The sequence below is a fragment of the Alligator mississippiensis genome, chromosome 8 (assembly GCF_030867095.1).
Source record: "Alligator mississippiensis isolate rAllMis1 chromosome 8, rAllMis1, whole genome shotgun sequence".
NCBI classification, from domain to species: Eukaryota; Metazoa; Chordata; order Crocodylia; family Alligatoridae; genus Alligator; species Alligator mississippiensis.
Window position 1 is genome coordinate 14,417,624 of NC_081831.1, and position 24,506 is coordinate 14,442,129.

The following is a 24,506-nucleotide window of genomic DNA, read 5'->3' on the forward strand; positions in this document are numbered from 1 at the left end:
TGGTCTATTGGTAAGAACATAACGCAGATAGAAGCTTTGTGTTCTATTTAAATTCATTTTTAGTTGGCTATGAGGTCTGGACAATCAGCTTAATATTTTTGCCAGTTTTCCCATCTGTCAAATGGGGATGATTACAATAGTTATTTACCTTATAAGGGTGTTAGGAGCATTTGGCCTTTTGTAAGTGTTTCCAAATATTAAAATATATATCCTAAACGTTTTTACAAATGGATGCAATACAGGAAAAAGAAAGTGGTGCATGTTCATCATGGCTGTGTTCCTTCATGGTACAGGTGAATGCTCACGCAGAATTTAACTAAACAGAATGACATTATCCAGGCTGGGAGCTAGCCAGTAATGACTCACGTCTTTCTGTGTTGCAGTGACCTCAGCAACACAGTGAAAGTCACTGCATGTCCTAAGATTCCTGCAGGGCTCCAAGATGTGTAATGTCCACTTATTAAACAGTCATGGATTCAGTGTGGATTACTGAAGCATTGTCTTAGTTGCTGTTGACATTAAGTCTACATAGTACAACCTCAAATGACATTTGAGGTGTATTTCTGCAGCTTCTTGTTTGACATTCCCCGCCATATTAAACTTAAAACCAGCTTCAAGTTGGATATTTTACATTATCCCAAATTATTGATACAAAATACTTGTATGATTATCTTGTCAGGCTTTTCTTAGGGATAATGTGTGGTGTCAAAGACCAAAGACACTGAAGTCAAGGTTTTCCATTGCCTTCAGCAGGACCAGGATTTTACCCCATGTGCATATATGACACTAGCTATGATTATTATGACATGGAGGTTTTTATGAAGTGATTGTTGTGTTCTGAGTTACGGGAGTTTTGTAAGAAATGCTTGTTCCATTACACAGCTTGAAATTCACCCTAGCTAGCCTGATTACACCTGATATTCTAGATCCGTGGGGGCCAACCACTTTTTTTTTGGCAGACAGACCACAGATTAGTCCTGTGGTCTTCTGGAGTGCCACTTCAGTCACCTTCCTCTGCCCAGCCTGCTGCTCTGCTTTTGGCTCCATGCCCAGTGCCTCCTGCCTGCTCTTTGTTCTGTTTCCTGCCCAGCCCTCCCTGCCCCATCTGCTCCTCTTTGGGCATGTCTACATGTGACACTATGTTGCCATAGCATGGTGTGCGCTGCAGTGAGGTAGCGACTATGTGCGTCTACATGTGACCAGCAACTACTGTGCTAATTCATTGTAGCAGTGCACTCCCTCATTATAGTGCACCATTACAGCGAAGCAGGAGCTAAAAATAACCGTGTGTCCAGCGTATGGCACAATACGGGCTGCTGCTGCACTGTGCTTTAGTTCTTCTAAAAGGAAGTACTAAAGCATGGCGCAGTAGCAACCTCACCATATGGGCAAATGTAGACGCTCTCTTTCTGTCCTATCTGCTTCTGTGCTGCCTGTCCCCTCCCTAGTCTGCTGTGCGCCACACAGAGGTTCCTTCTGCCATTTGTGGCATGCATGACGCATGTCGGCCATCCCTATTTTAGGGAGAGAGAGAGAGATTATGGAATTTGAGGGTTTAGATGCAAGTAATTTGTACATAAATAATAGTACAGCTTTTACCTTTCGTCTGTCTTTTCTTAAAGGTCTGGAATTAACATTCTTCTCTGGAGTGTATGGGACCTGTATCGGTGCTGTGAATAAATTTGGCAGTGATGAGAAAAGCCTCATTGGACTCTCTGGTATTTTTATTGGCATAGGAGAAATTTTAGGTGAGTCTAAAGAAGTTAAAGAGTAGGGATAAAAAATAAAGACATTGAAATGATTGAATATGTTTCTGTACAGCTGTGTAAAGGGGTACATATTTTTGCTAGCTGCAAAAATTTCATGTACAGGAAGTAAACTACAACAGAAATATGCTGCCATGATTCATTACCGCAGTGCAGATTGTCTAGTCGTTTTCACAAGTACAATAAATGCAGAGAAGGATGTAAAATGCTACTTTTACATTCACTTTGTACCACTGTAAATGACTACATAAATTGTAGGATAGCAAAGATTATTGCCTATAATGTTAATAGGCATTTTTTAGCATTTCTTTTATGTTTGCTTTTTTTTAAGTTAATTGTCTCCAGTTCATATTTTTGGAATTTTTATATCAAACTATTCTTTAAGAAAATAAAATGAAGGAATAAATAAATAAGCTGTTACTGTATGTCATTGCAATGCCACTGAAGAAGGCAAGCACCAGTAAAGCAGCTGCAACACTACAGGGAGTCCCCTACTCGGCACCAGCCCAGAGGTCTTTTTTCCACTTTTCAGCGACCGCTCTGACAGCCCAGAGAGCTGACATGGTCACTTCGCTAAAGGGACATGTCCATATTTCCTGATCAGTCAATGGACTTCCCTGACTGGGGTCAGCTCTACTGGTCACAAATTTCTAATGTACCTTTTTAAACATCTTGAAGAACAGTGTAAATATCTGATTTAATGGAAGCCTGCTGAACATTTTTTTTTCTTCAGTGCTGATTATTATGCCTTTGTTTTCATTCTTTTAGGTGGCGGATTCTTTGGGTTAGTGAACAAGAACAATCGTTTTGGCAGGAACCCAGTTGTGATACTGGGCATTGTGGTCCATTTTGTAGCCTTTTATTTAATCTTTTTCAACATGCCAAATAATGCCCCCCTTGCTTCCATTGAGGGGACAAATGACCAAGCTTATATGAATCCAAGGTAAGAAGGGTTCTGTTTTGTTTTGATTGGTGTCATTTAGGAGGGTTGGGAAAAGCAGCCTGCGCTGTTGAAAAGACTGCCCCAAGATTGCAGACAGAAATGAATGAAGGCATTCTGCTCTGGAGCATCTTCATTTGCACCCTCATATAATGAGGGTTAATTTGTCACATAAGTAGAGCCTCTTCAGCCATGTTCTTTTGTTAGGGCATGGTTTTAGAGTGCTTTCAAGGGGCTGATCATGTGACAAATGTAGTTTCTGTCTGCTCCCCCCAGTGCCTGCTCTGTTCCCTTTCTTATGAAACACTGATCTACCATCTTGCCCATCCTATAGGCCAGGAAGAATGAGCTCTGAGTAAGCAATCCAGTGATTAAATACAACTGGTCATTTGCAAGCATAACAGTTCATGAGAATGTATGAAAATATTTAACTGCAATTGAAAATGCCCACAGCATGATAGTCGTCCTTAAGTCCTCTTTATTTGGAAGATTTTTTTGTAGTCTTCCCATGCCTGGTACTCTGCCCTGCTTTCCATTAGTTTTGCATTGGTGCCTGCAGCCACCAAGCCTACCATGCTTTCCCATCTGCAGAAAAGCAGCAAGCTCAGGTGTGGCCAATCTAATGTAGAATCAACTGTAGCATTAGCAAAAATTTAGGCCTCCATACTAGGAAAATCATGGAGGAGAGAAAGTGTCTTTCCCCACTCACCTCCCCCCTAAGCTGTTGTCCATTGACATTTATATCCTGTTAACTTTCTTTTCTACTTCTAATTTTCAGACAAGTTTTGATTTGTATGTGCATAGGACAGTTTTATGTAGTAGTTGTATATGCTACTTCTTTGCATTGCTGTTAAATTGGATTTCATGTTTTCTTTCAGCAAAGAGTTAGCCATTTTTTGCAGTTTCCTTTTGGGGCTAGGAGACAGCTGCTTTAACACCCAACTGCTCAGTATTTTGGGGTTCCTTTATTCAGAAGACAGTGCTCCAGCCTTTGCCATCTTTAAGTTTGTCCAGGTATTGTATCAGTCAGCAAACTCAGACTGTGTGTGTGTGGAGTTGTTATTTGATTGAATGGGTTATTAGTATTCTGTTGAAATAGTATCTGTTGGATTTTTTTTTAATGGGATCAGTAAATTTTAAAACTATTCTTCCCAGAAAGTATGTGAGCCTGTTCTGTCTTCTGTGCAAAAGAACTTGTTCAACTAACAGGCCTCATCCAAGTCGGTGTTGTTCTCCGCTATCATGCTTTCACAGATCTTTGGGAGTGAGCTAGAAATATGCTGGATTCTATTCTAATGTCAGAAGCATACTCGGATGTATAGATTCTTGGTTTTTTATGTCAGTGTTTATTTACTAGAAGGTATCTTTGGAGAACGGGAAGTAGGTAAAAGAGAATGTATTGGTTCAAAGTTGACTACTTAAAAAGATGCAAATAAGCAGCAACATATGACAGTTTGCACTTGTGATGTCAGATATATGTTTTTAGTGCTTAAGGCAGTTTTAGTCATATAGCAGGTTTGTTTGACAATCAGAAAATTGCCTGACAAATTCATTTTCTTACTCCATTTCAATCCTATCAGTGTAGTGCTAAGTCCTGTCAAGGCTTCTGTTAAGTGACAAGGCACCCTGACTAACAGGATAAGGAGTCTTAAGGAGGTGTAAACAGTTTTGCACACTGCTTAACACAGACAGTTCCCACAAAAATGAGCTCTCAGGCATAATTTAGGTTAATTGGTGCCTTCATTATTATAATCAATGGGATCTGGCAAATGGCTGAAGCCATTTACACTATTTAAATAGCTGTCTGTATTACTAGAGTTCATTTTAAGCAGTTTATACTGAACAGGATTACATAGGTTATTGCTTTGTTGTGCCCATACCTTGTATACCTTATGTATGAGGGTGACTGGTTGCAGTAGCAGAGAACTGTACACATGATACTATAAAAACCCTTACATTTATATCATCTTAACGCCTAAAGACGGAAGGCCACATCTTTGCTACAAGTAAAAACTAATAACTTTTATGTGCAGCCTACTAAAACATGTAAAAATATGGTGAAGCCTTTTTAAATTGAATACCTGATAAAGGGAAGTTTTTCCAGAATAAATGAAGTTTACATGCCAGCCTGTATGCATCTCTGTAACGATGATGATCATCAGCATAGAATAGCTCCATCATGCGATAATGATTCAATCACAGTTTTTGTTTTGTGTTTCTCTTTCAGTCCATCTGTGCTGCAGTTGCCTATTTCTATAGCAACTACCTGCTTCTTCAGTGGCAGCTTCTGATCATGGTGGTGGTCGGGTTCTTTGGAACAATATCTTTCTTTACAGTGGAGTGGGAAGCACCAGCATTTGTTGCCCGTGGCTCTGATTACAGCAGCATTTGATCCAGGTGTTCCATCAGTCTGATGTGAGCAGATAACTGCACTCCTTTTTTTTTTAAATGACTTGAGAAGGTAAAAAGATAAAACCACAGAGGCCAGGATGAAGGAAGACTGTTAAACCTCTGTCACTGTAACCAGTGGGAACAGCCACAGTGAAACATGGAAAAACAAAATGCCAAAAATTAAAAGGCTCTTTTTCTTGTTTTAATCAACCAATGTCAATGTGCAGGTTCACAGAAATCAGGTATTAGAAAATGGAAGCAAAAATGGGGATCTGTGCATTGAAAACATTTATTCTGATGCATCCCTTTCTTGAGTGCCTATTTCTCTGTCACTCTTTATGGATGTGCACTACAAAGATTCTAGTTTCATTCCTCACCTTTTAAATTATTTTGTTTTTACATAGATCCAAGTTCTACAAACGCTTTTATTATAAAAATTCCTCCTGTATGTGAGTGATATTTTGTTAAATACATTATGTTGTGGCACATGTCTACATATATGAGAAACTAGCCCATGCCAAGGACTTCTGTGGCAATATGATCTTTAGAAGTATTCTAGAGGGAACTTTTTTCTTTCTGATTCTGTGCCTCTCAGTTCCTTGGTTCTTAACTATTTAAGTTTGTTGATATGCTATTTTATATCTTATAATTTTATGGGGGCTCAATTTAAAAAAATAAGGAGAGGTTGCATGTTATGGGATGACGTAAAAGATTTTACAATAATCTGAACAATATTTTTCTACAAGACATGGTCTGCAAAGAAGCACTTGAAACTCTCAGTCATATTCATAGGTACTGAGAGCTTAGCATCACTCAGGATGAAGTTGTAGATTTGCTTGCCTTCCATAACTTCCTCGAGATAACAGTATATGAAGAACCATAAAGCCATGGCTATCATTCCACAAACATTTGTGCACCTCAGGTTTCCTTCTGAATTCATTGGGATTACTCACATGCTTAATTATTCAGGTGTGTAAGTGCAATATTGGGGCCTATGTTAGTTTTACTGTTAGCAAAGACATTTTGTGATTTTTTTTTTTTTCCCTCTCCCCCATACACCTTTTTACAGCATACTTGGAATCAGTCAAAATACTGTAAAATGGCCCCTTGTTACTGCATGCGCAGCATCTGCTCATATGTATCAGGAAATAATATCTGAAAAACTGACTGATATAAACCAATTTTATTATTCCATATAGCTGGGGATGATTCTTCAGAAACAAAGCTAGCAGCAGAGTTTGAGATAATGTAGGCACCAGATGCAACACATCTTTTTTTTTTTTCCCCTTTTTATTTACCTAGCTGACTTTGTAGTACTTGCAGTTAGACTTTTTGACTGCTAAGTGAATTTGAGGCAATTTGAAACCCAAGAGAGCCTTTTATAGTATCTCTCTTAGTTTTAACCATCTCCTACTTTCTAGCAATGTTTCGTTTAAACTACAAGCCTTTTTGAGGCCACTTGGCATGTTGACTTCTATTTTAAAAGAAAGGCAAAAAAGTTGATTTTTAAACCATGTTTCAGTCGTCCCCTTCCCCCCCACCCAACCCTCCTCTGGTCCCCCATCTCCCCGCAGTGTAAAAAATTACTTAGGTGTGTTTGGAAGTTGAACTTCTGTGGAAATAAGGGAATCCTGTGCCTTTCTGCATCTCTGTCAAAGTGGCGAGTCTCTCAGTCATGAGTCAAAATCCTCACATAGCACAATCATGTCTGTGCAGTTAAATGGCACAACAACACTGAGTTTCTCTGAGTTCACCCTGATTTTCTGCTGTGAGGTCAGAAAATATTAATAGGAGGATTAATGAACCTCTGAGTGTTTGTCAGGGAAGGAGATGAGTTAGGAGATACAAGAAGCCTATTATAGGTCAATTTTAGAAAACATAAAAGGGAACGAGATGGAGGAGAATATAAAATAGAGGGGTCTAACATAATCATTCTGATTGTTCAATTGAACTGAAAGGGAATATTCAGGACATGGAATCACATTGACTCAATCTATATAATTGATGGAGCTAGCTGTATATTAATTAGTTCCTCAGATCTACTCCTTTTATTCAGTAATTTCAAATACAGTATTTTTACACAGATACATCATAAAAAAAATTGGGAAATCTTCAGTGATTTGTTATTTTCTTATTTATATTTTCTTCAAAATACCAGAAGGGATAAAGAGCTTTATTTTAAGATACAGATACATTTACCTTTTGCCCCTTTTAATATTCTTGGGGATCTGTTCACCCCAACACATCAGCAACAGAAAAAAGACTTTAATTACCTAAAGCCCATTAGGAGCAACTCTGTATGGCAATATGTGGATGAACAAATTGATTCTTAGGTAATATGATGATGAGTGATTTACAGATGTATTTAAAAATCATGCAATTTCATTTTTCCAAGGTAATGATTCTCATGAGATTTGCTTTTTAAAATGGGTGCTTTTATTAAAGGAATTTGTGTGTAATGTTCACCTGGGACTTATGCTTTAGTAGAGTGTATCAGGAAGAATCTCTTCATCTCTATGCTTGCACAGTTTCAGCAAGTACCATGGGCCTAATATTCAGAGGTTCTGAATACCAACAGCTTCTTTTGATGGAAGCTAAAGTTGTGGGTCCTGGGTACCTTTTGAAAATCAGATTTGTTATCCCTTCCTGAAGAAGGAAAGTACCTTTTTCTCTCTTGCTGCAGAGAGGAGGACATGGACCAATGGCTTAAAGTTGCAGCAAAGTAAGTTTAGATTGGATAGCCAGAAAAACTTCTTCACTATTAGACTAGTGACGCAATGGAACAGACTATCTAGGGCAGCGTTTCCCAACCAATGTCCCGCGGCACACTAGTGTGCTGTCGGATATGTCCGGATGTGCCATGGAATCTTGGGGAGGCATGGCTCCCAGCAGGGCATGGCTACATCCAGTGCCCATTACCACCCCCCTGCATCCAGATGCTCACTAGCCCCCTTCCCCGTTCCACATCTGGCTGCTCGCCTCCCCCCTCTGCATTCACCCAGTGTGCCATGGAATGCAAAATGTTGGGAAATGCTGATTTAGGGAAGTTGTGGACTCTCCATCACTGGAGGTGTTCAAGAAGAGGTGGGACAGCCACTGGTCAGGGATGATCTAGACCAGGGGTGAGTGAAACGGCAGATTTCTCTGGCAGCTGGACTCCGTTTCCCAGCAGCCCTTGCCCGTGTAGCAGCCGGTTTCCATGGAGACTTCAGCAGCACCCTGATAGCATAAGGTCAGGGTTTCCATTGAGACCAGCCCCAGCAACACTGGCAAGGCATACAGCTGGGCAGGGAGCTGCTCTGGGGCCGGGGCTGGGATCTTGCCGCAGTGACAGTGTAGTCCAGAGCCAGAGCAGAGCTGTGATCTGCTGATTGCACACCCCTGCTTGGGCCATGCGGGTAACAGTTCACAGCTGTGTCCCGGTTCCGGACCACGCCGTCACCGCAGCAACATCCAGCCCCAGGGCAGGTCCATGCCCAGTTGCGTGCCTTGCAAGCGCTGCTGGGGCTGGTCTCCATGGAAACCCTGGCCCCATGCTGTCATGACACTGCCGCTGCTGGTGTTTTTCTAGAAACCAACTGCAGTGACGTGGGCAGGGACTGCTGGCAAATGGACTCTGGTCTGGGCCAGATTTTGCCCACCCCTAGCTTGGCATAGCTATGCCTAACTTCTACTGTGGGGATTTCCCATGCTTCTGGCTTTGCTGGTTTCTCCCACCCCCTCCCATTCTGCTGCATGTCAGGGTGTTTTTAAGCCTTCCTCAAAGGCACTGGGTCTTGGTTATAGCCAAGGCTGGGGACTTTGACTGGGGTGTGCCAATGTTTCTGCTGGGACCAAAGCCGGAGGTTCCTGGCTAAAGGGCTTTGCCCCTTTGCTCAGGGTCAAACCAATCACCCTGCTTGGGATCAGGAAGGGATTTTACCTCATGGTTCAGATTGGTATGGACTTTTGGGGGATTTTGTCTTCTGTGGTCCTTTACCCCGGGACCTGTTAAGCACATACTGACAGCATTTCATAGAGGCAGGGCATTGGCTGTCCTGGCTCCCCTGCTTTACCTGTGGCAGGTTAGGGTGTTAGGTCTGTGTTGTGTCAGAGTGGATGGTAGTCTTATGTAGAGTTTATATTGTGTTTTGCACAGGATGGTTTGGACAGGGATGATCCTGCCTCAGGCAGGGGTTGGACTAGATGACCTCTGGAGGTCCCTTCCAGCCCCGCTTCTCTGTGATTCTGGGATTCTTTTGCTTGAACTGGTTCAATGCCAGCTATGTAAAACACAAGAAGGGTTGTTTAGACTACTTGGCTCATTCAAGTGAGCTGTTATTGTCCCTGTGAGATGAATCTTATAAGAAACCTGTAGCATTCTTCAGCCAGCATTACAAGTGCTCAACATTTTAACTATTAACTATATAAATATAATTTTTTGATTAATTTTTCCCCCACAGAATAAAGGCTTTGGTTCTTCAGAAAACCATATAATACATGACTGCATTTAAACTTGCAGCCTAATTCCTGTGGAATATCGGGGCATGAGAAATGCATCCATCTACACAGGATAATCCTTTCCGTCATATGCTTCTGGTATAACAATTAGCGGTAAAACAGATTAACGCTTTCTATATCTAGTTGTCATCACATGTCTTGGACAGCATTTCTAAATCTATCATCATAGCTATGGGCTTGTATTAACAGACAACTTTGAATATACCTATTCATCTTTTCTCTTCTGAAGATTGATTCAACATCCTGGAAACAGAGTGTTTCAATGGGAATTGGAACAGTCCTTGTTGTTAACCCCAACAATTTAAATGTAGAGCTCTCCTGCTTTTGAAGAGAACCTTTCCAACATAAAGTAGCAAAGCCATTTCTGGAGCCCACAAACCAAGTCATGAACAATACAAAGAAATACATTTTTATGCCCTTTCTTCTTTGTGTTATAATTGAGGCTTTGGCTTCTTGAACCGTTACCTCCCCACATTCTCCAAATGTCAAAGCCCTTAAGAGGAAGTAAAAACTTTATTTTCTTGACATGTTTAATGCATTAGAGCTAACTTGAAGTCTTTTTCTCATTTAAAAAACATTAGAGCACAAATAATTGTGTCTTGAGGTCTTGCAAATCTTCTAAATCTGCCAATAATAGTAACATTGGTGGAAAGAGCATGTGTTGAAATCTGAATGTCTATAATCCTTTGTCATCGCTAACTGGTATGTTTTGGTTTGCATTGTGTTAATTTTATTGAGTATAATATACATGAGGAGGTTGGAATAAGAAGGAAAACTGCAGTGTGTTCTTTTTGCAGAGACTTGTTCTACACTTAAAAATGTTGCTGATATAGCTACATCTCCTAGGACTATGATAAAAAAAAAAAAAATCATAGCACTAACTGACCTAGCTATTCCAAAAGAAATCCTAATTGAGACACAGTTGTAACAGCAAACAAAGCTCTTCTGCTGCTATAATTTATTCATTTTGGGGAACTGTTTTACACTATATCAGGGAAAGAATTTATACTGTTTACATTAGTTAAATCTCTAGTAGGGGTGTTTTGCTGGTATAGCTGAAGTGGTAAACCCTTTTAAGTGAAGAGCAGTCCACATGCAGGACCAGATACTTAGCTGATGTAAATTGGCATAACTCCAGTTGACTTAACTGGAGCCACATCAGTTTATTTCAGTTGAGGATCTGGACTACAATTTGTACTTTTTTTTAAATGGCTACCACTGTGTTTGAATGGTGCTAATTAACCTTCCAGAAGTCCTTCTATAAGCTTGTCTTTACTATATATAGAAGACCTGGTTGTGTTTTGAAAGAGCTGTCTATGTAGCATGAAGTTTAAACAGCTTTGATGTCAATATAAACAGGACCTGTCATATTTAACATCATAACAAGAGGCCAAACATGATTGATTGATTTATCCCTATCTACAAAATCATATTAACACGGTGTCTCAAGGTCATGTTTAACAAGAACTTGCTTTCTAGCATAGACTAGTCAAAGTTACAAGACTGTGTCTACACCTTTTTTGGAATTCTTGGAAACCCACAGATGCTAGCAACAGTGAAAGTAGTGGAGACCAGCACTTTTTACTGTCTCTTCAATTTATGTGGACTTTCTGTTGGAAAACCACCTTTAATGATAGAACTTCAGAGATGAAGCGCAGCATAAACCAGAACTGCTTTACAAAATACTTTGCATTTAGACATTAGTTTGATGTAGGGACTGAAAGTGTTAGTTGTTTCCATTTCCAATTACACATTCAAAGGGGATGCAAAACCTAATTTAACTTCAGAAATTATCTGAGCCCCACTGTGAAGCACTAATGAGCAAGTAGTGGAAGACATCTCCCCAGGGGTATAGGAATGCCATAGAGAACAAATTTGGAAAGGGAGAGAATGGTTCAGAGAGAGCAAATAAGGAGAGGCTGTTGCACAATGAAAAGGACAAGTTTGGGTAATTAGATGCTGTTGGCATTAATTCAGTTTGTTTGCTTCATTTTTGTTCTGCTGTCTAAATTGTTATTTCACATGTTGACAAGTCCTCCTCCAAGCCATCCTTTCTGTTTTGTTTATGTTTTGATGTTGTGCAGAGGTCTTATTAACATTGGTTTAAGTCTTTTTTATGCTAATAAAAAGGTGTCTTTAGGTTATAATTGATGTCACATTAATTGAAAGCAGACCCACGTGATGACTGTTATAATGAAGACACTGATTGTAAGTGAGTGTATCGAATGAAAACAGGCTCCTTACTATATTTCTTTTGTGGTTACAGCCAGGCAAATAAAAGTGAATCATGGCCAATATTTTTGCTAATAGGCTTGTTAAGTTGTCAGAATTGCTATTGTCACTATTCTAAGCTGTGCAGTCATGCCAGAGGCTTTGTGGAGTGGAGACAAATGCAGTTGGCTGATTGATCTCTCAGGTGCTTTGTTTCACCTATATGGGCTCACTTTTTTAAATGAATGTGTGTTGTTGTAGAAGTAACAGTTTATTTTGGCTAGGAAAGATTTCACTTCATTCTAGTCATGGACATACAGAACGGACTTGCCCTTCCTGATCAGTGTCCTCAGCCCATGCCATTGACAAACTGTCTGATGAAGACTACTCACAATCGATGCAAGGAAGATGAGTTTCACCCACTTTTAAAATATGTTTTTCTCTCTCATGAAAATAATTCTCAGGTTCTGATTTTCTCCCTTTTCCATATGTTGTACCTTTTTGATACAATGTGTAAAATCAATCTGTTTTAATGAACTCCAGCATGTTGTTTGGGAATGTATTTTAGGTCTCAGATGGGGAAGGGTATTGTTCAAATTGATAACTATCTGGCAGAAGCATATCATTTGGAACAAATCCAGTTTTCTTGCACTTCCAAGAAGTTGGAGTTGATCGCTTAATAAAAAAGAGCAGTAGGAGCTAGGATTATTTTGTTGGTTAGCAGGGTGACATGAATGAAAGAGCATGGACACATACGTGAAGACTGCGATTGGAGGTATGAGGTTGCCCACATAGAGAAAGTCCAGCCTGAAGAATTTGATCACCTGCACTTTCCTCTGAGGACTAAGAAAAGCATGCATTCACAAAACCACTGTTTCTTCCAACCTGGGTCTAGACTTCTTTAATATTCTGGTTTATGAGGCATTTGAACCTCCAGATTCAAATAATAGACCTTCCAATTATTTAACAAATGAAACCACAAAAAAAAAATCCTCAACAAAAATGCTTTTTAAGTTTATTCTCTTTTCACAAAGCCATTCATATTTCTAGATAAAAGGACGTTTTTGAGTTCACATGTCAAAGTTATGTCAGAAGGGAGAAAAATAAGAAGGTTGTGCCTCAAATGAGCAATCACTCATTCTGTCATATTAAAGGAAAATTGCCATTTATTAAGGTCACTTATTGAAATTAGCTTCAATTAAGCAACTATAGTAAATGTGGTGGTCGTTGGTTATTGTCAGGGCTATTCATCTTGTGCTAGTCCAGCCTGCATGGGTTGATTACTCTTATTAATCTTTTAAAAGAAGAAATTGCATAGATAATAACCTGTTTGAAAGAGCTGTGAAGTCATAGATCATTATTTGTTTTGTGAAACATCTAGGAGAATCTGAAATGTATTTTCTCCTCTTCAGTGCAGATGGGGTGTGCCAATCTACAAGTCATTTTAATGTAACTGAAATGTGATTATTCTGGTACTAGCGACTGAAATTTCTGATTTATTGGTTTTGTTTCTTCCTTTGTACAATAAGCAGCTGTTTTAACAGCAAATTTAAGGCTGGCCCTTAAGTCTTTTGTGCTGTCATGTGAAAGACCCATTTGTCAAGTCCGCATACGCCTGCCTCAGCCAGAAGGGCCTAATTTCTCTGAAGCAATGGGAATTACCATATTTTCTCACATACAATATGTCCTGGAATATGATACCTTGTTTTTGAAAGGCAAAATGAAGGGGAAAAAAAGATTGTGTAGTAAGGAACTGAGTAACAGGAGCTATGGAGCCAAGCCTGCTCTCTTTCTGCAGCCTGTGGATCATGTGCAAACTTTACTTCAGCTTTCATTGGCAGAAGCTTGAGCAGCAGAAACTTGTTACCCTTTTTCCTCACATATAATGCACATCCTGATCTCCATCATCTGTTCCTGGAAAGGTGTGTGTTTTATGTGGGGAGAATATGGTATTATTTGCTTGTGTTGTGGTAGCATCCCAGGCACTAATAAAATTTGCTAAGGCAGAAGAATGGTTTGGTGGACATGAATCTGGCCACAAATTTGGAAAGATGGAGCCCTAGTTTTGCATAAGGGGATAACCCATTCCTTATGATCTGAAGCAACCTCACTAATGTATCTCCTGGTTTGGAGCCCACAAGCATGAGCAGGTGGGCAGGCCATGTTTGGGAACATTGTGGCCAAGACATGCTGCTGGTGAAGTGCAGACCTCTCCCAAGTCATATTTAGCACCTAACCGTGAACCTATTCTGCCTTGCTCAAATGCTGGAAAAACCATTAACTCAGAAGGTGGATGGGTCCTTTTCTTTCTCATCACTTTATGTGACTGAGTCTGTAGGCTAAGGTGAAGGCATGTTCCAAAAATTTGGATGTGTTGATAGTTTCCTTGAGACCTGTCTTCGGTGTGCTTGGGTGTGGCTGTGTGGGATACACCCATAGCAGCTTCACTGTCGCATTTCCAAGTTTAGCACACTCAGGTGAGTGTGGATGGGTAGAAGTAATATAAGGGGTGCACCATCAATCAAACTTAAACCCTGATTTCTGTGCTCCCCTCCCAGAAGTGATGCCATATTGGACTTAGGTTTGATTGATGGTTTACCCCTTATACTACTGAGGTTTTTTGCCACATGCTAGGCACACAGAGTAGAGACCTATATGCTGTTGAGATGCCTAATAGGTAGAATAGGATCTAGCTCATGTGTTGCCTTAAAGATAAAGGCTTGCAACTCCACTTAAGAAATCCCTGAGGCTGGTGAATATGGCTCTATTGCTTCATTTTTTTATTCAAGACAAAATGTATATGTCCTGTTCAGCCAAGGATTAGTAGAGGGGGAGGAAGCATATGGATAACTGTCACTTCTCTGTTCCTTTTGTGTTAAGTTTCCATATCTCAAATACTAAATTTAGGGGTTCCCTCTTTTCGCCATCTGTATTTTACTGTAACAAAATGATATAAATGAGTCCTGCATCACCGTGTCCCTTGGCAAAATTTAATAGAGGCCAGAGACTCCAATTGAGTTGGCTGATATTAACTTTCAAGCATCTATTCCTGAATGCTTCCAACTTTTAAAGCTTTACAAAACTGAATGCTATTCTACTTTAGTGCTACCTCACTGCAAGTTTTAATGCCTTATCCATATTCTGAGCCAGTAGCCTGGGAGAAGGAGGGGGGAGGCTGAACTTGTTGTTCATCATTAGTTTGTTAGATCACGTAGAATTTAGGACCCCAGTCAATGTTAAGCTTGCCAATGTGAATGGCAAATTATCCCATAATTGGAAGTTTTAAAAGAAAATATTTCATGAGTGACATCCTTGAAATAAAATTGAAACATGCCAGCCTTAACACTTAGTTAAAAAGTCCTTGCTGTTCTTCTGTGTGTATTATAGCAGAGAGAACAAACTGAAATTTAATAACAATCAATCTCGTTAAGCCCAACAAAGCTTCTGAATAATAATTATACTCTACAAGGGTCTAATTCTGCCCAGCTCTAGGAATCCCTCATACAGAGCTAAGTGCCTCCTAGTCCTGTTGACATCACTGGCAACTGCTGGCACTCAGCAAATCGTAAAGCACCCAGCAGAATCTGTGTGTATAGCTCCTGTTAAGCTCTTTGCTAGCATTGCAGTGATTTGACATATATATAATGACCCTGAGGGGGCTGCAGACTGAGTTTCATTTCATGCAAGGAAAAATATTGGATTTAAAAGATATCCAGGCAATAAAATGCCTTTAAGTGTCTACAGTGAACAAATAAACCACTAGTCAGAGGTTTTGGAAGGAAATGAAGGGTTGGAACTGGTGCATGATAGAAGCCTGAGGTTCCAAATGTGTTCCCTAGATAACATACCTGAGTATTGAGGAGTTTTGCATAATGCTACTCATTAGTGAAGCTGGAGCCAGTGCAATTACTACAGCCAGCACTGCTCTTTCTCCAGCAGTTTAAGTAGACAAGGACCTTTCAAATTTTGCATTGCTATTTCAATGCCTCAGATCCCTGCTAGCTAGGATGCCCCTGTTCTTCATTTTTTGCTCTCCAGCTTGTCACTGATAGCAACACAGTGGCTCTGAACTGACCCGTGGAGTAATTCAGCAGATATAGGCCAGAAGGTTTTATAAGTCTGCCAAGGCTTCCTCATGTATTCATGCTTAAAGTGATGGAGGGGATAGTGCCAAAAAGGTGAGCTTCATGATATAATCTAGTTGCATTCTGGTTTTTGATTGTTACTGGAGGCTTCATTGTGATCCTCATGTTTCATTTACTCTGAGATACTTAAATACGAAATCATGTACACTCTTTTAATGGACCACACAATATGGATGTCATGCTCTCCTTGTTGACTTTCAAACAGCGTTTTAACACACTGCTCTGTCAGGTAGTCCCCTGGTACCATGATACACAGTGCACGGGCACTGCTTCAAAAGGTGCGATTCCAGGTGCGTTCAGAGACGTGCCCACATAGAGTAATTTGTACCTAAAAGGTTAGTCGTTGGGTGATGTGGCAAAGATGGCCTGTACAGTCTTGAGGCTGGCTACCTACTACTTTCAGTAGGGCTTTGTCAATGCCAGGGTGTTTCTGCATGAAACTCATCACAGGATCAGGGCTCTGTGTAGTTCAGAAAATGTTTCTAGCCTCTTTTTGTGTTAGATGTTAAGCACAAACTTGTGTGTGTGTGTGTATTTTTTCTTTGGGTTATTTGGAATGAGGGAAGGAGAACACTGCACCAGAAAAAAAATTAAATCGCTTGTCAAAAGTTTTAGAGCATTATTGAGTTAGCTGGAAGAAGCTGAAATACCCTGATAAATTAAGGTCAGTAGAAAGTATGGTTTGATAGCCAGGAAGGCTGACTATCCTGCTGACTCTGTATTTCTAAGGATAGTTGTCTTGGGGCATGATTGAAACAACACCCTGATGAGCATGTTCTTTCTTTAATGGAATTAAAGTATTAGGATAGATGAGTGTAGTGTCCTCTATGTTCAAAGCATTTCTGAACTTTCCTTACAAACACCCTCGTAAGGGGGGAAAGTATCATTTCCCCATTTTACAGGTGAGAGCAATGTGAGACAGAAGGTGAAGCTATTTGTTCAAGATCACACACTAAACTAATGGCAGTGGTAGGATGATAACTCAAGACCTCTTTCCAACCTTAAGGAAAGTTGTCCAGCACAGGATGCCTTTACGCAGATACAGCTGTTTTGGGGGGGTTTGTTTGGGGGTTTTTGCTTTGTTTTGTTTTGAAACCCTTTTTTATCCAGACAGCAAAGCACTTCCCAAACAATAGTGAAGTCTGCTTGGTGTGTTAACAAGTCAGGTGTATTATTGTCACTTGTCACTTTGCTACATAAACTGAAATGGGAGAAGGTCCAGGCCTCACAGGGAGGTATCAGCTACCCTAACTCCTTCTGTATCTAGCCCACTATGTATTACAGAGGTATGACCATCTTATGAGAAAACCTATTAGTGATTCATTGTTGCCTGGTTTGTTCCGTTTCAGGGTAATTTGCCCCAGATATTAGGGTCATTGCCTGTCCTGGTGGGAAGGCACAGAGATGCAGGGAGTTGTTAATGAATGAAACTCTGTGCTTTAAAGGGAGCTGAGGGAAGACAGTTGTGTCCATAGAAGTTTTTCAAGAAATCTTGGGGGAACTTAAACTGGAGAGGGCCCCACAGTCCAAGGCAGTGTGTGGAGCCTACCATTCCTGGCAGTTGTGATTCTAACATGAGGTTTGCTTGAAGGGGATTTTTTCTTTCCTTATCCTGTATTTTCATCTATTTTAACAGAACGGAGCTTTGTGGTTTGCAATGCTGATTCCTGAAGAATGAGCAGGGGTTATTTTAAGCTGGATCAAATCCAAGAGGCTGACTGGGGCATAGGTATGTACAGGCCATCCATAGAGTGGCATGCTCCTGCTGTGGGGGACATATGGTGACCGCCACTCCTGTTCCCCCTCTGTCTAGGCTCTAAAGGTGAGTTAAGGTGTCTCCAGCTGGATCCCTGAAAAAGTACTAAAACTCAGCAGGCACTTTTTGAAAACATTGGCTGCCACCATGGGCTGCTTTCCTGTGATTGGCCTGCAGAGGGTACTGTTCACTCACCGGTGCTCTCGTTCTCCCTGTTCCCAATCAAAGTTCTCTATTCCAGGTGTCACTCCTCTCTGCTCTCTGTACTGTACCCTCCCATCAAGGTGCCCTTTTGGATATTTCACTCCCACTGCCAAAAGCCGGCTTTCAATTAAATCCAGCTTGGGTCAGTGCTGACAAGAAGCCTCTCATGTAACTCGTGGAGGTTATCAACCAGCATATGCCTGAAATGCAGCTGAAAAAACCCCTGCTGGAAGCCAACCACTTTTGTTTGATATATTGTTCTCATGACTTCCTTGGCAGAAGCCTTGCTTTGGATAGTGGGTTATCCTGGCCTCTGTAAGTCAGCTTTGAGCATCGTGAGGTGATAAGCATGACTGCTAATTAGCTGCTGTGTGTAAAGTGCTTTGATTATGTGGTGCTCTTTACACTTGGAGTTGTATAGGCTAAGGGCTGCAAATGCTGCAGAAGGGATGTTGAACTTTGGGTTCCAGGGTTTAAAGTGGCCTCTGACTGCGGATCTAGAGACCCAGGTGGGAGCAGATTGTCCCATGTGGGCTTTGTACACCTTGCTCGGAAGCACGGGCATTCAAGCCTCTTCCTCCTTGGCCCAACCCAGCAGCCCACCTTGCCCCCTCCATCCCACCAGCAACCAGCCTCATCCCAACCACACACATAGCCCTCCTCCCTCATAGCTCTTGGGCCAGGCCTGACACCTGAGCTCGCTGCACATGCCCTGGGTGCACAATGGAAGCAGCATGGTTGCATTTGTGCAGTGCTGCACTTGGACTAATGAGCTCTGCCTCCCAGCAGGGCTAACGAGCTTGCTCACAGCACCATGCTGAGGTGGCTCTGCTGCTTCCAGCTGGGGTGAGAAAGGGTAGTGCTCATGCAGATACCTGCTGCAGCATAGCACTGGTCCTGTGGGAATATTTTGAGAGGTGGAGGGGGGCTAAACCACCCCGTTTTGCTTCTGCACCTGCCTAGAGCCAGGAAAAATTGCAGGAGCACAATTCATGCTCAGTGGAGGGAGTGACTTTTGGCATGAATTTGCAAGGCTCTTGTTTGCCAGCCTTTCCTACCATTGCATATATATAAAGCAGCTGTCCCGTTTCCCCAGCCCAGCCCCGATGCCTTGCCATACCCAGAATACCTTCCAGGCACAGTCTTCAACGTGAAGAATTAGGTGAACGTCTGTTCACCAGGGCACCCCATGGGAAAACTAGGTCCAATGGTCACAAACTCTTGGAAGACCGTTTTAGGCTGGACATAAGGAAAAACTCCTTTACTGTCTGAGCCCCCAGGGCCTGGAATAGACTGCCCCCAGAGGTGATGCAGGCCCCTACTCTGGATTTCTTTAAGAAACGCTTTGATGATTATCTTGCTGGGATCCTTTGACCCCTGCTGACTGCCTGCCCTTTGGACAGGGGGCTGGACCCGATGATCTTGCGAGGTCTCTTCCAGCCCTAATGTCTATGAAATCTATGAACCTCAGACAACATGTTCAAATGCTTCCTCTGCCCACCTTGGGCTGCAGTTGGCTCCAGGCTCTTGCATTAACCTGACTTCTCCTTCCATGTGCTCAGCTCTTGACAGCCATCACCTACTACCTTCTGTGCTGGGCCTGATAAATGCCTGGAAGGGGTGGAATGCCCTGTCCCCACAGCATTGTTATTATAGGCATATTCTAGGTTAACTGGGTTTTTTTGGAGGGGATGAACATTTCATTGCTCCCTTGGATTCCCTTCTTCTCTAACACAGGCTGTATTCCCCTTCATCAAGGTAATGAGGTTGGATTCTGTGTTGATTCTATGTCTGCTCACCCTTAAGGTTTGATCTAGGAGGAGATGGGGGATTGGTGAGAGGCAAGTGAGGGGTGCAGGAGGAGTGTGATGAGGGTGGCAGAAGGAGGGGGCTAGATGGCAGCCCCCCACCCTGGGGGTATTGGAAGGAAAGGGGAAACCCCTCTGAGCAGCCAATGGGAAGGCTGCATTGTTGCATGTCTGTTTAAGAATGAGTTTGACCCTTTGAAAGCTTAAGCCGATAGGCTTCTTCCTATTGCTTCAGAAAGCTGAAGGAGCCTCACAAACTTCCTTTCATATGTGCGGGGTTGGTCATACTGCATCACCAGTCTTTTTGAATCAGACTTGAAATACCTAGGAGGGGCCTTGAGGATCAATCACTGGACTAGGACTCAGGAGATGGGGGTTTTATCCTTGTTCTGCCTCTGGTTTGCTGGTGACCGTATACAAATCCATGTCCCCTCTCTATGCCTTAGTTTCCTCTGCTGTAACATACCCCTTTGAACATATCTCCTGTGAACCCCTTTGAGCTCTACCAGTGAAAAGAAATAGGGGTGAGCGGGGTGCAGTGGAGGCCAGTGGCAGAGGGCAATGTTTTGCAATCAGCTGCAACCACAATTAAAGTGCCAGAATGCAGCGAGCTTCATAAGTCTCAGCCCATTTTTGTCCTCTAAGCTCTCATGGTGCTGCTGACTGAGATCACTCTTGTTTCACTACATTGTGAATGGCAGCCTGTACGGAGGGATTAGCCGCAAGTGGAGCAGTTATGTTCTGTGTAGCTCTGTGCTACCTCGTGGCAGCCCTCACTGGATGTATTTGTTGTTCTCTCGGGCAGATACAGCCACAGGCTTTCATTAGACTTCCTGCTTATCTCTCACACAGAAACAATTCCAGCCATTTTAATTAATGAGCCTCTCCTGCTGGGGTCTAAGGTGACGCATCAGCACAGGAAACTGGCCAAGCTAGGCGGCACCTGGATTTAGATCCCAATTTTAAAGGCAAAAGTTTGTCAGGCAAGATGAATTGTTGGCAATGGGCTGAATTCCTCTTTTCTTTGGGTTTGGCAAGCAGAAGCAAGGGCACATTCTGGTCCAGAACAAGAGTAGTTGAAATGCTATGGCAATAGTGTACTTCAAGATGGGTTCACTGTGAGCACAACTGTAGTGAATGGAGGAAAGCTCAGTCAAGTTTATTGATGGGTATATCCTATCATCTGATGCAAGAATTGTTCTAATAATGGTGTGTTAGGAGGGCAGAGCATTTCAGCACCTGCCTCCACTGGTGATAGTCTGCCGTAAAAGCAGTGATTATAACCCCCCCGAGTCTGAATGGACCGTGAAAAGTCCAGACCAAAGCACCAAAGTAGCTGTCCCCTGTGTGAGCCCTGAAACCAGTTTGAACAAGGTGGGCCAGGATGGGGGAGGCTGTTTTGTGAGGCTCTCAGATTCATGGGAGGCTTAGAGCTGGCTGGGAGCCTGCAGATCTCTTCTGCTCTCTTAATTTAAGGGGAAAGCCAATGTCTTTGGCTTCTAGTGAAGCGTAAGATTGGATCAGACTAAACGTGCAGTCAGCTGTTTGTTTTAGGACAAAGGGTTTTATTTAGTAGTTCTTTACTACTGGCTGATGGCTGTTATCACTGCTCACCAGCTCCTAAAGGGGAGGAAATGCAAATCCCTTGAACCTAGTGGGGCCTGGAGGGTGGTGGGTGCTCACGGTTCCTTGCAATTAGGCCCTGATTGAGAAGTGGAAGAATTGTGAGACTCCATCTCTAGAGCGGTAAAGGTCAGAGCCCCCAAATCTGAAGTGGTTGTGGTCAGCATGACCGGAAGAGGCAACCAGCCCTGGAATATCCCAGAACTGAATAGCAGCCAGGAGAGGTAAGGACATGTGGCCCAAGGAGTACTAAACAGGCTGTTTTGAGGTCATTTTAAAGCACAATAACCCCCCCCCCCCCCCAAAGTCCAGGTACTCTAATCTGATCCTGTTAGACTCACCCTCTCAGGTCTGGCTCTACAGGCGAGTAACTGAGAAAGTGGGGCTGGGCTTCACAGTGCATCAGCTGATCTGTGGGACTGCTCGTGCACACTCTCACCCACTGCAAATGTGAACATTAAGAAACTTGGGCAACATAAGGGGCCTTGATCAGAAAAGTTCAAACCCCTGGCCCCTATTGGCTGCATAGCCTTGGCCTGTCAGCCCCTGATACACCCCCATTGCCTGGCAAGGGATTGCCCGCTTTGGTCCCAGCCAGCCTTTGAATGGACATGGGTAGGCAGCAGCAAGCTCAGGCAGTGGCTGAAGCATTTACACTGCAAGGTGGGCCTCTGTAGAGCTTTCTCATCGTGCTGAGATTAGTTTGCTGTTCTCTTCAGGCATGAGGACACATGCCAGTGCTGTTAATGGGCTTTTAGTAGGCAGGACTGTGTTGCTTTCCATGCTGGGAGCTGCTGTAACACACCGGGATGCGGACAATACTGCTCACACTCCCAGGCTGTGAGTGAGAGCGGGACATGCTAGAGACATCCTTTTCTCCTTCCAGGAGGTGCACAGTGCCACTGCTAACAGCTCATGCCCCATAACCCTGTGCCTCAGCATGGCTCCCCGTTGGCTTGTACGCGTGCATCGCAAGCTAACGCTAATCACATAGACAGCCAGCCAGCTCCTCTCTCTGGCTGCAGGTTGGGTTTGGATTCATGTTTATTAGTTTCATTAGTGCCCCAAGGGATGGGCTCAGATATCTTAATGCAGCATCAGAGCCATTCCAGCCTTCTCCCTAAACCAATGCAGCTTCCCAGCAGTTCCACAAATTTAAGACCTTGTCTGATCCTTTCGTTCCTCATTCTCTCTCATTGTTTCTGATGCCACTGACAGCCACAGCTCTGTCTCCAATGCTAATAAGGGACCCTTCTCCTGTGTATTAATGGGAGATGTTTCTGTGGAATATCCTGGCTCAGGCAGACAGCCTGCTTAGCGTGGATTCCCACCCAAGGCTGCTGACATCACGACACAGATCTTGTTCTGAAACAGGAGACAGGCATACACTTGTATGCTTAATATGTGCTCTTTGGCTTGCCAGCTTCCAGTGCAGCACGACAGCCATGCAAAATGGGCTCAAGTCTTTCATGGGGTGCCAGCGTACTCTTCCCAAGAGCTCTTTCCCTCCAAAGATCTCAAAGCACTTCATATGCAACTGTTAATGAGGGAAGTAGTGAGACCTACTAGATAGTGCATGGGACCAGGACTTGGGGAGCTTGTTCCAAGCTCTGTCACCAGATTGCTGGATGGTCTCAAGAGAGTCACTTTCCCATCTGTGCCTCACTTTTCCATATCTGTAAAATGGGGGTAATGATGCTGTCCTTTGCAAAATACTTTGGGATCTGTGGATGAAAACCTCCACATAAAAGCAAGATATTCAGTGGACTTTCATAATTCCTCTGTATGGTATGTCTAACCTCCATGGTAGGAACATAGGCCAAGGGAGTTTGTCCCTTGATGAAAGGCAGCCTGTGATTGAGGTTATACGACTTTACTGCTCTCCTATGGGACTCCGAGAGTCCAGACCAGCATGCAGAACTCCATGGTCCAAGCCTCCTGCACTCACTGACAGCAAACCCCTCCACCCATCCTCCTCCATGATAGAGAAATAGCTGGATTTTAAATGCTTTGTGACTTGAGTGCCAGGATCCATGAAAGTGGGATGGAGCTGCTCATTTGCAAAGCAAACTCTTCCAAGAATGGTGCAAGTAATAAAAGGCCTGTCCTGGATCCAAGGCATGGATAGGAGCTGGGGACAAACACCAGTAGATTGTGAGGGTGGCTTCAGCCTTTATACCCTTCATACCTGTTCCACCTTCAGCGAGAGCCACTCTATTCACCTCTCTGATACCAAATCTGTTTACAAGGAATGTTAATCGAGCCCTCTGTTTTAAAGTGAACAGCCTTGTCATGCGATGGGCAGGAAGGAGACAGACCTTTTAAGAAAGAGGCTACTTAAAGCCAATCAGGCTAAATATTTTCAAGTTAACATTTGTTTTATTAATATTTGAAATTTTGCTGAAATATTTTGCTGAAGTTGACATTTCTTTTCAACTGGGCTTCAGAGAATGTACAGGTATTGTAGGAAAAACCACCGTGACAGCAAGACGTATGTGGAGGCCTGTTGGGACTCTACTTTGTGCATTCCAGCCCCAGAACACTGCTTGCCGTGACCTCTTCAGCAGTAATCCCTTTGCCATATACTTCGCTTTTTTGTCCACAGAATAAATTGGTGCTTTACAAGGGAGTGTAGAATTGCTATCCCCATTTTATAAATAGGGGAAAATTGATGCACAAAGGGTAGAATTGATTTCCCAGGACCACTTAGCAGCACAGAACCCATGTGTCTTGACACTTATATCCTTTTCATCAACCCTCCTGCCTTCCTCCAGCTCCAAAAGATCCTTGGAGGGTTTGGGAAAGATTGTGAATACCACATCTTCTTGTATACAACCTATCCCAGAATATAACACAGCTTGTTTTTGAAAGGCAGAATGCCAAAAAAAAAGATTTTTCCAGAGTTATGGCTGAATAGAGCAAGGACAGAGGCTTAATGTGAAGCTGACTGTCTCTCATTTTCTGCTTAGGCTATGAAATAGGAAGAGAGAGATGAGAACAGCTAGCAGACAGCAAAATTGCCCCAGGAAAGGTTAGCTTGCTTAGTAAAACATCAAGACCACTAAAAAAGTAAGACTGTCATTAACATCTGTGGAGTAGAGAACAATGAGCCATTATGAGCTGCCTGAATAGTGATGCCACAGCTGCTGCACTATGAAGCAT

At 42.6% G+C, this 24,506-nt stretch overlaps 1 protein-coding gene across 2 annotated transcripts in view; it reads left to right on the forward strand.

Annotated features, from left to right (window-relative positions):
* The window catches only part of MFSD11 (major facilitator superfamily domain containing 11), a 33,525-nt gene extending 21,631 nt beyond the window's left edge, over positions 1–11,894 (forward strand). For both annotated transcript variants that reach the window (XM_014601981.3, XM_006269217.4), the window contains exons 11-14: positions 1,623–1,748; positions 2,535–2,709; positions 3,585–3,720; positions 4,934–11,894. In XM_014601981.3, the coding sequence (XP_014457467.1) occupies positions 1,623–1,748; positions 2,535–2,709; positions 3,585–3,720; positions 4,934–5,098 (602 nt within the window). In that variant the 3' untranslated portion in view covers positions 5,099–11,894. The remainder of the gene's footprint in view (positions 1–1,622; positions 1,749–2,534; positions 2,710–3,584; positions 3,721–4,933) is intronic.
* The last annotated feature ends 12,612 nt before the right edge of the window (positions 11,895–24,506 follow it).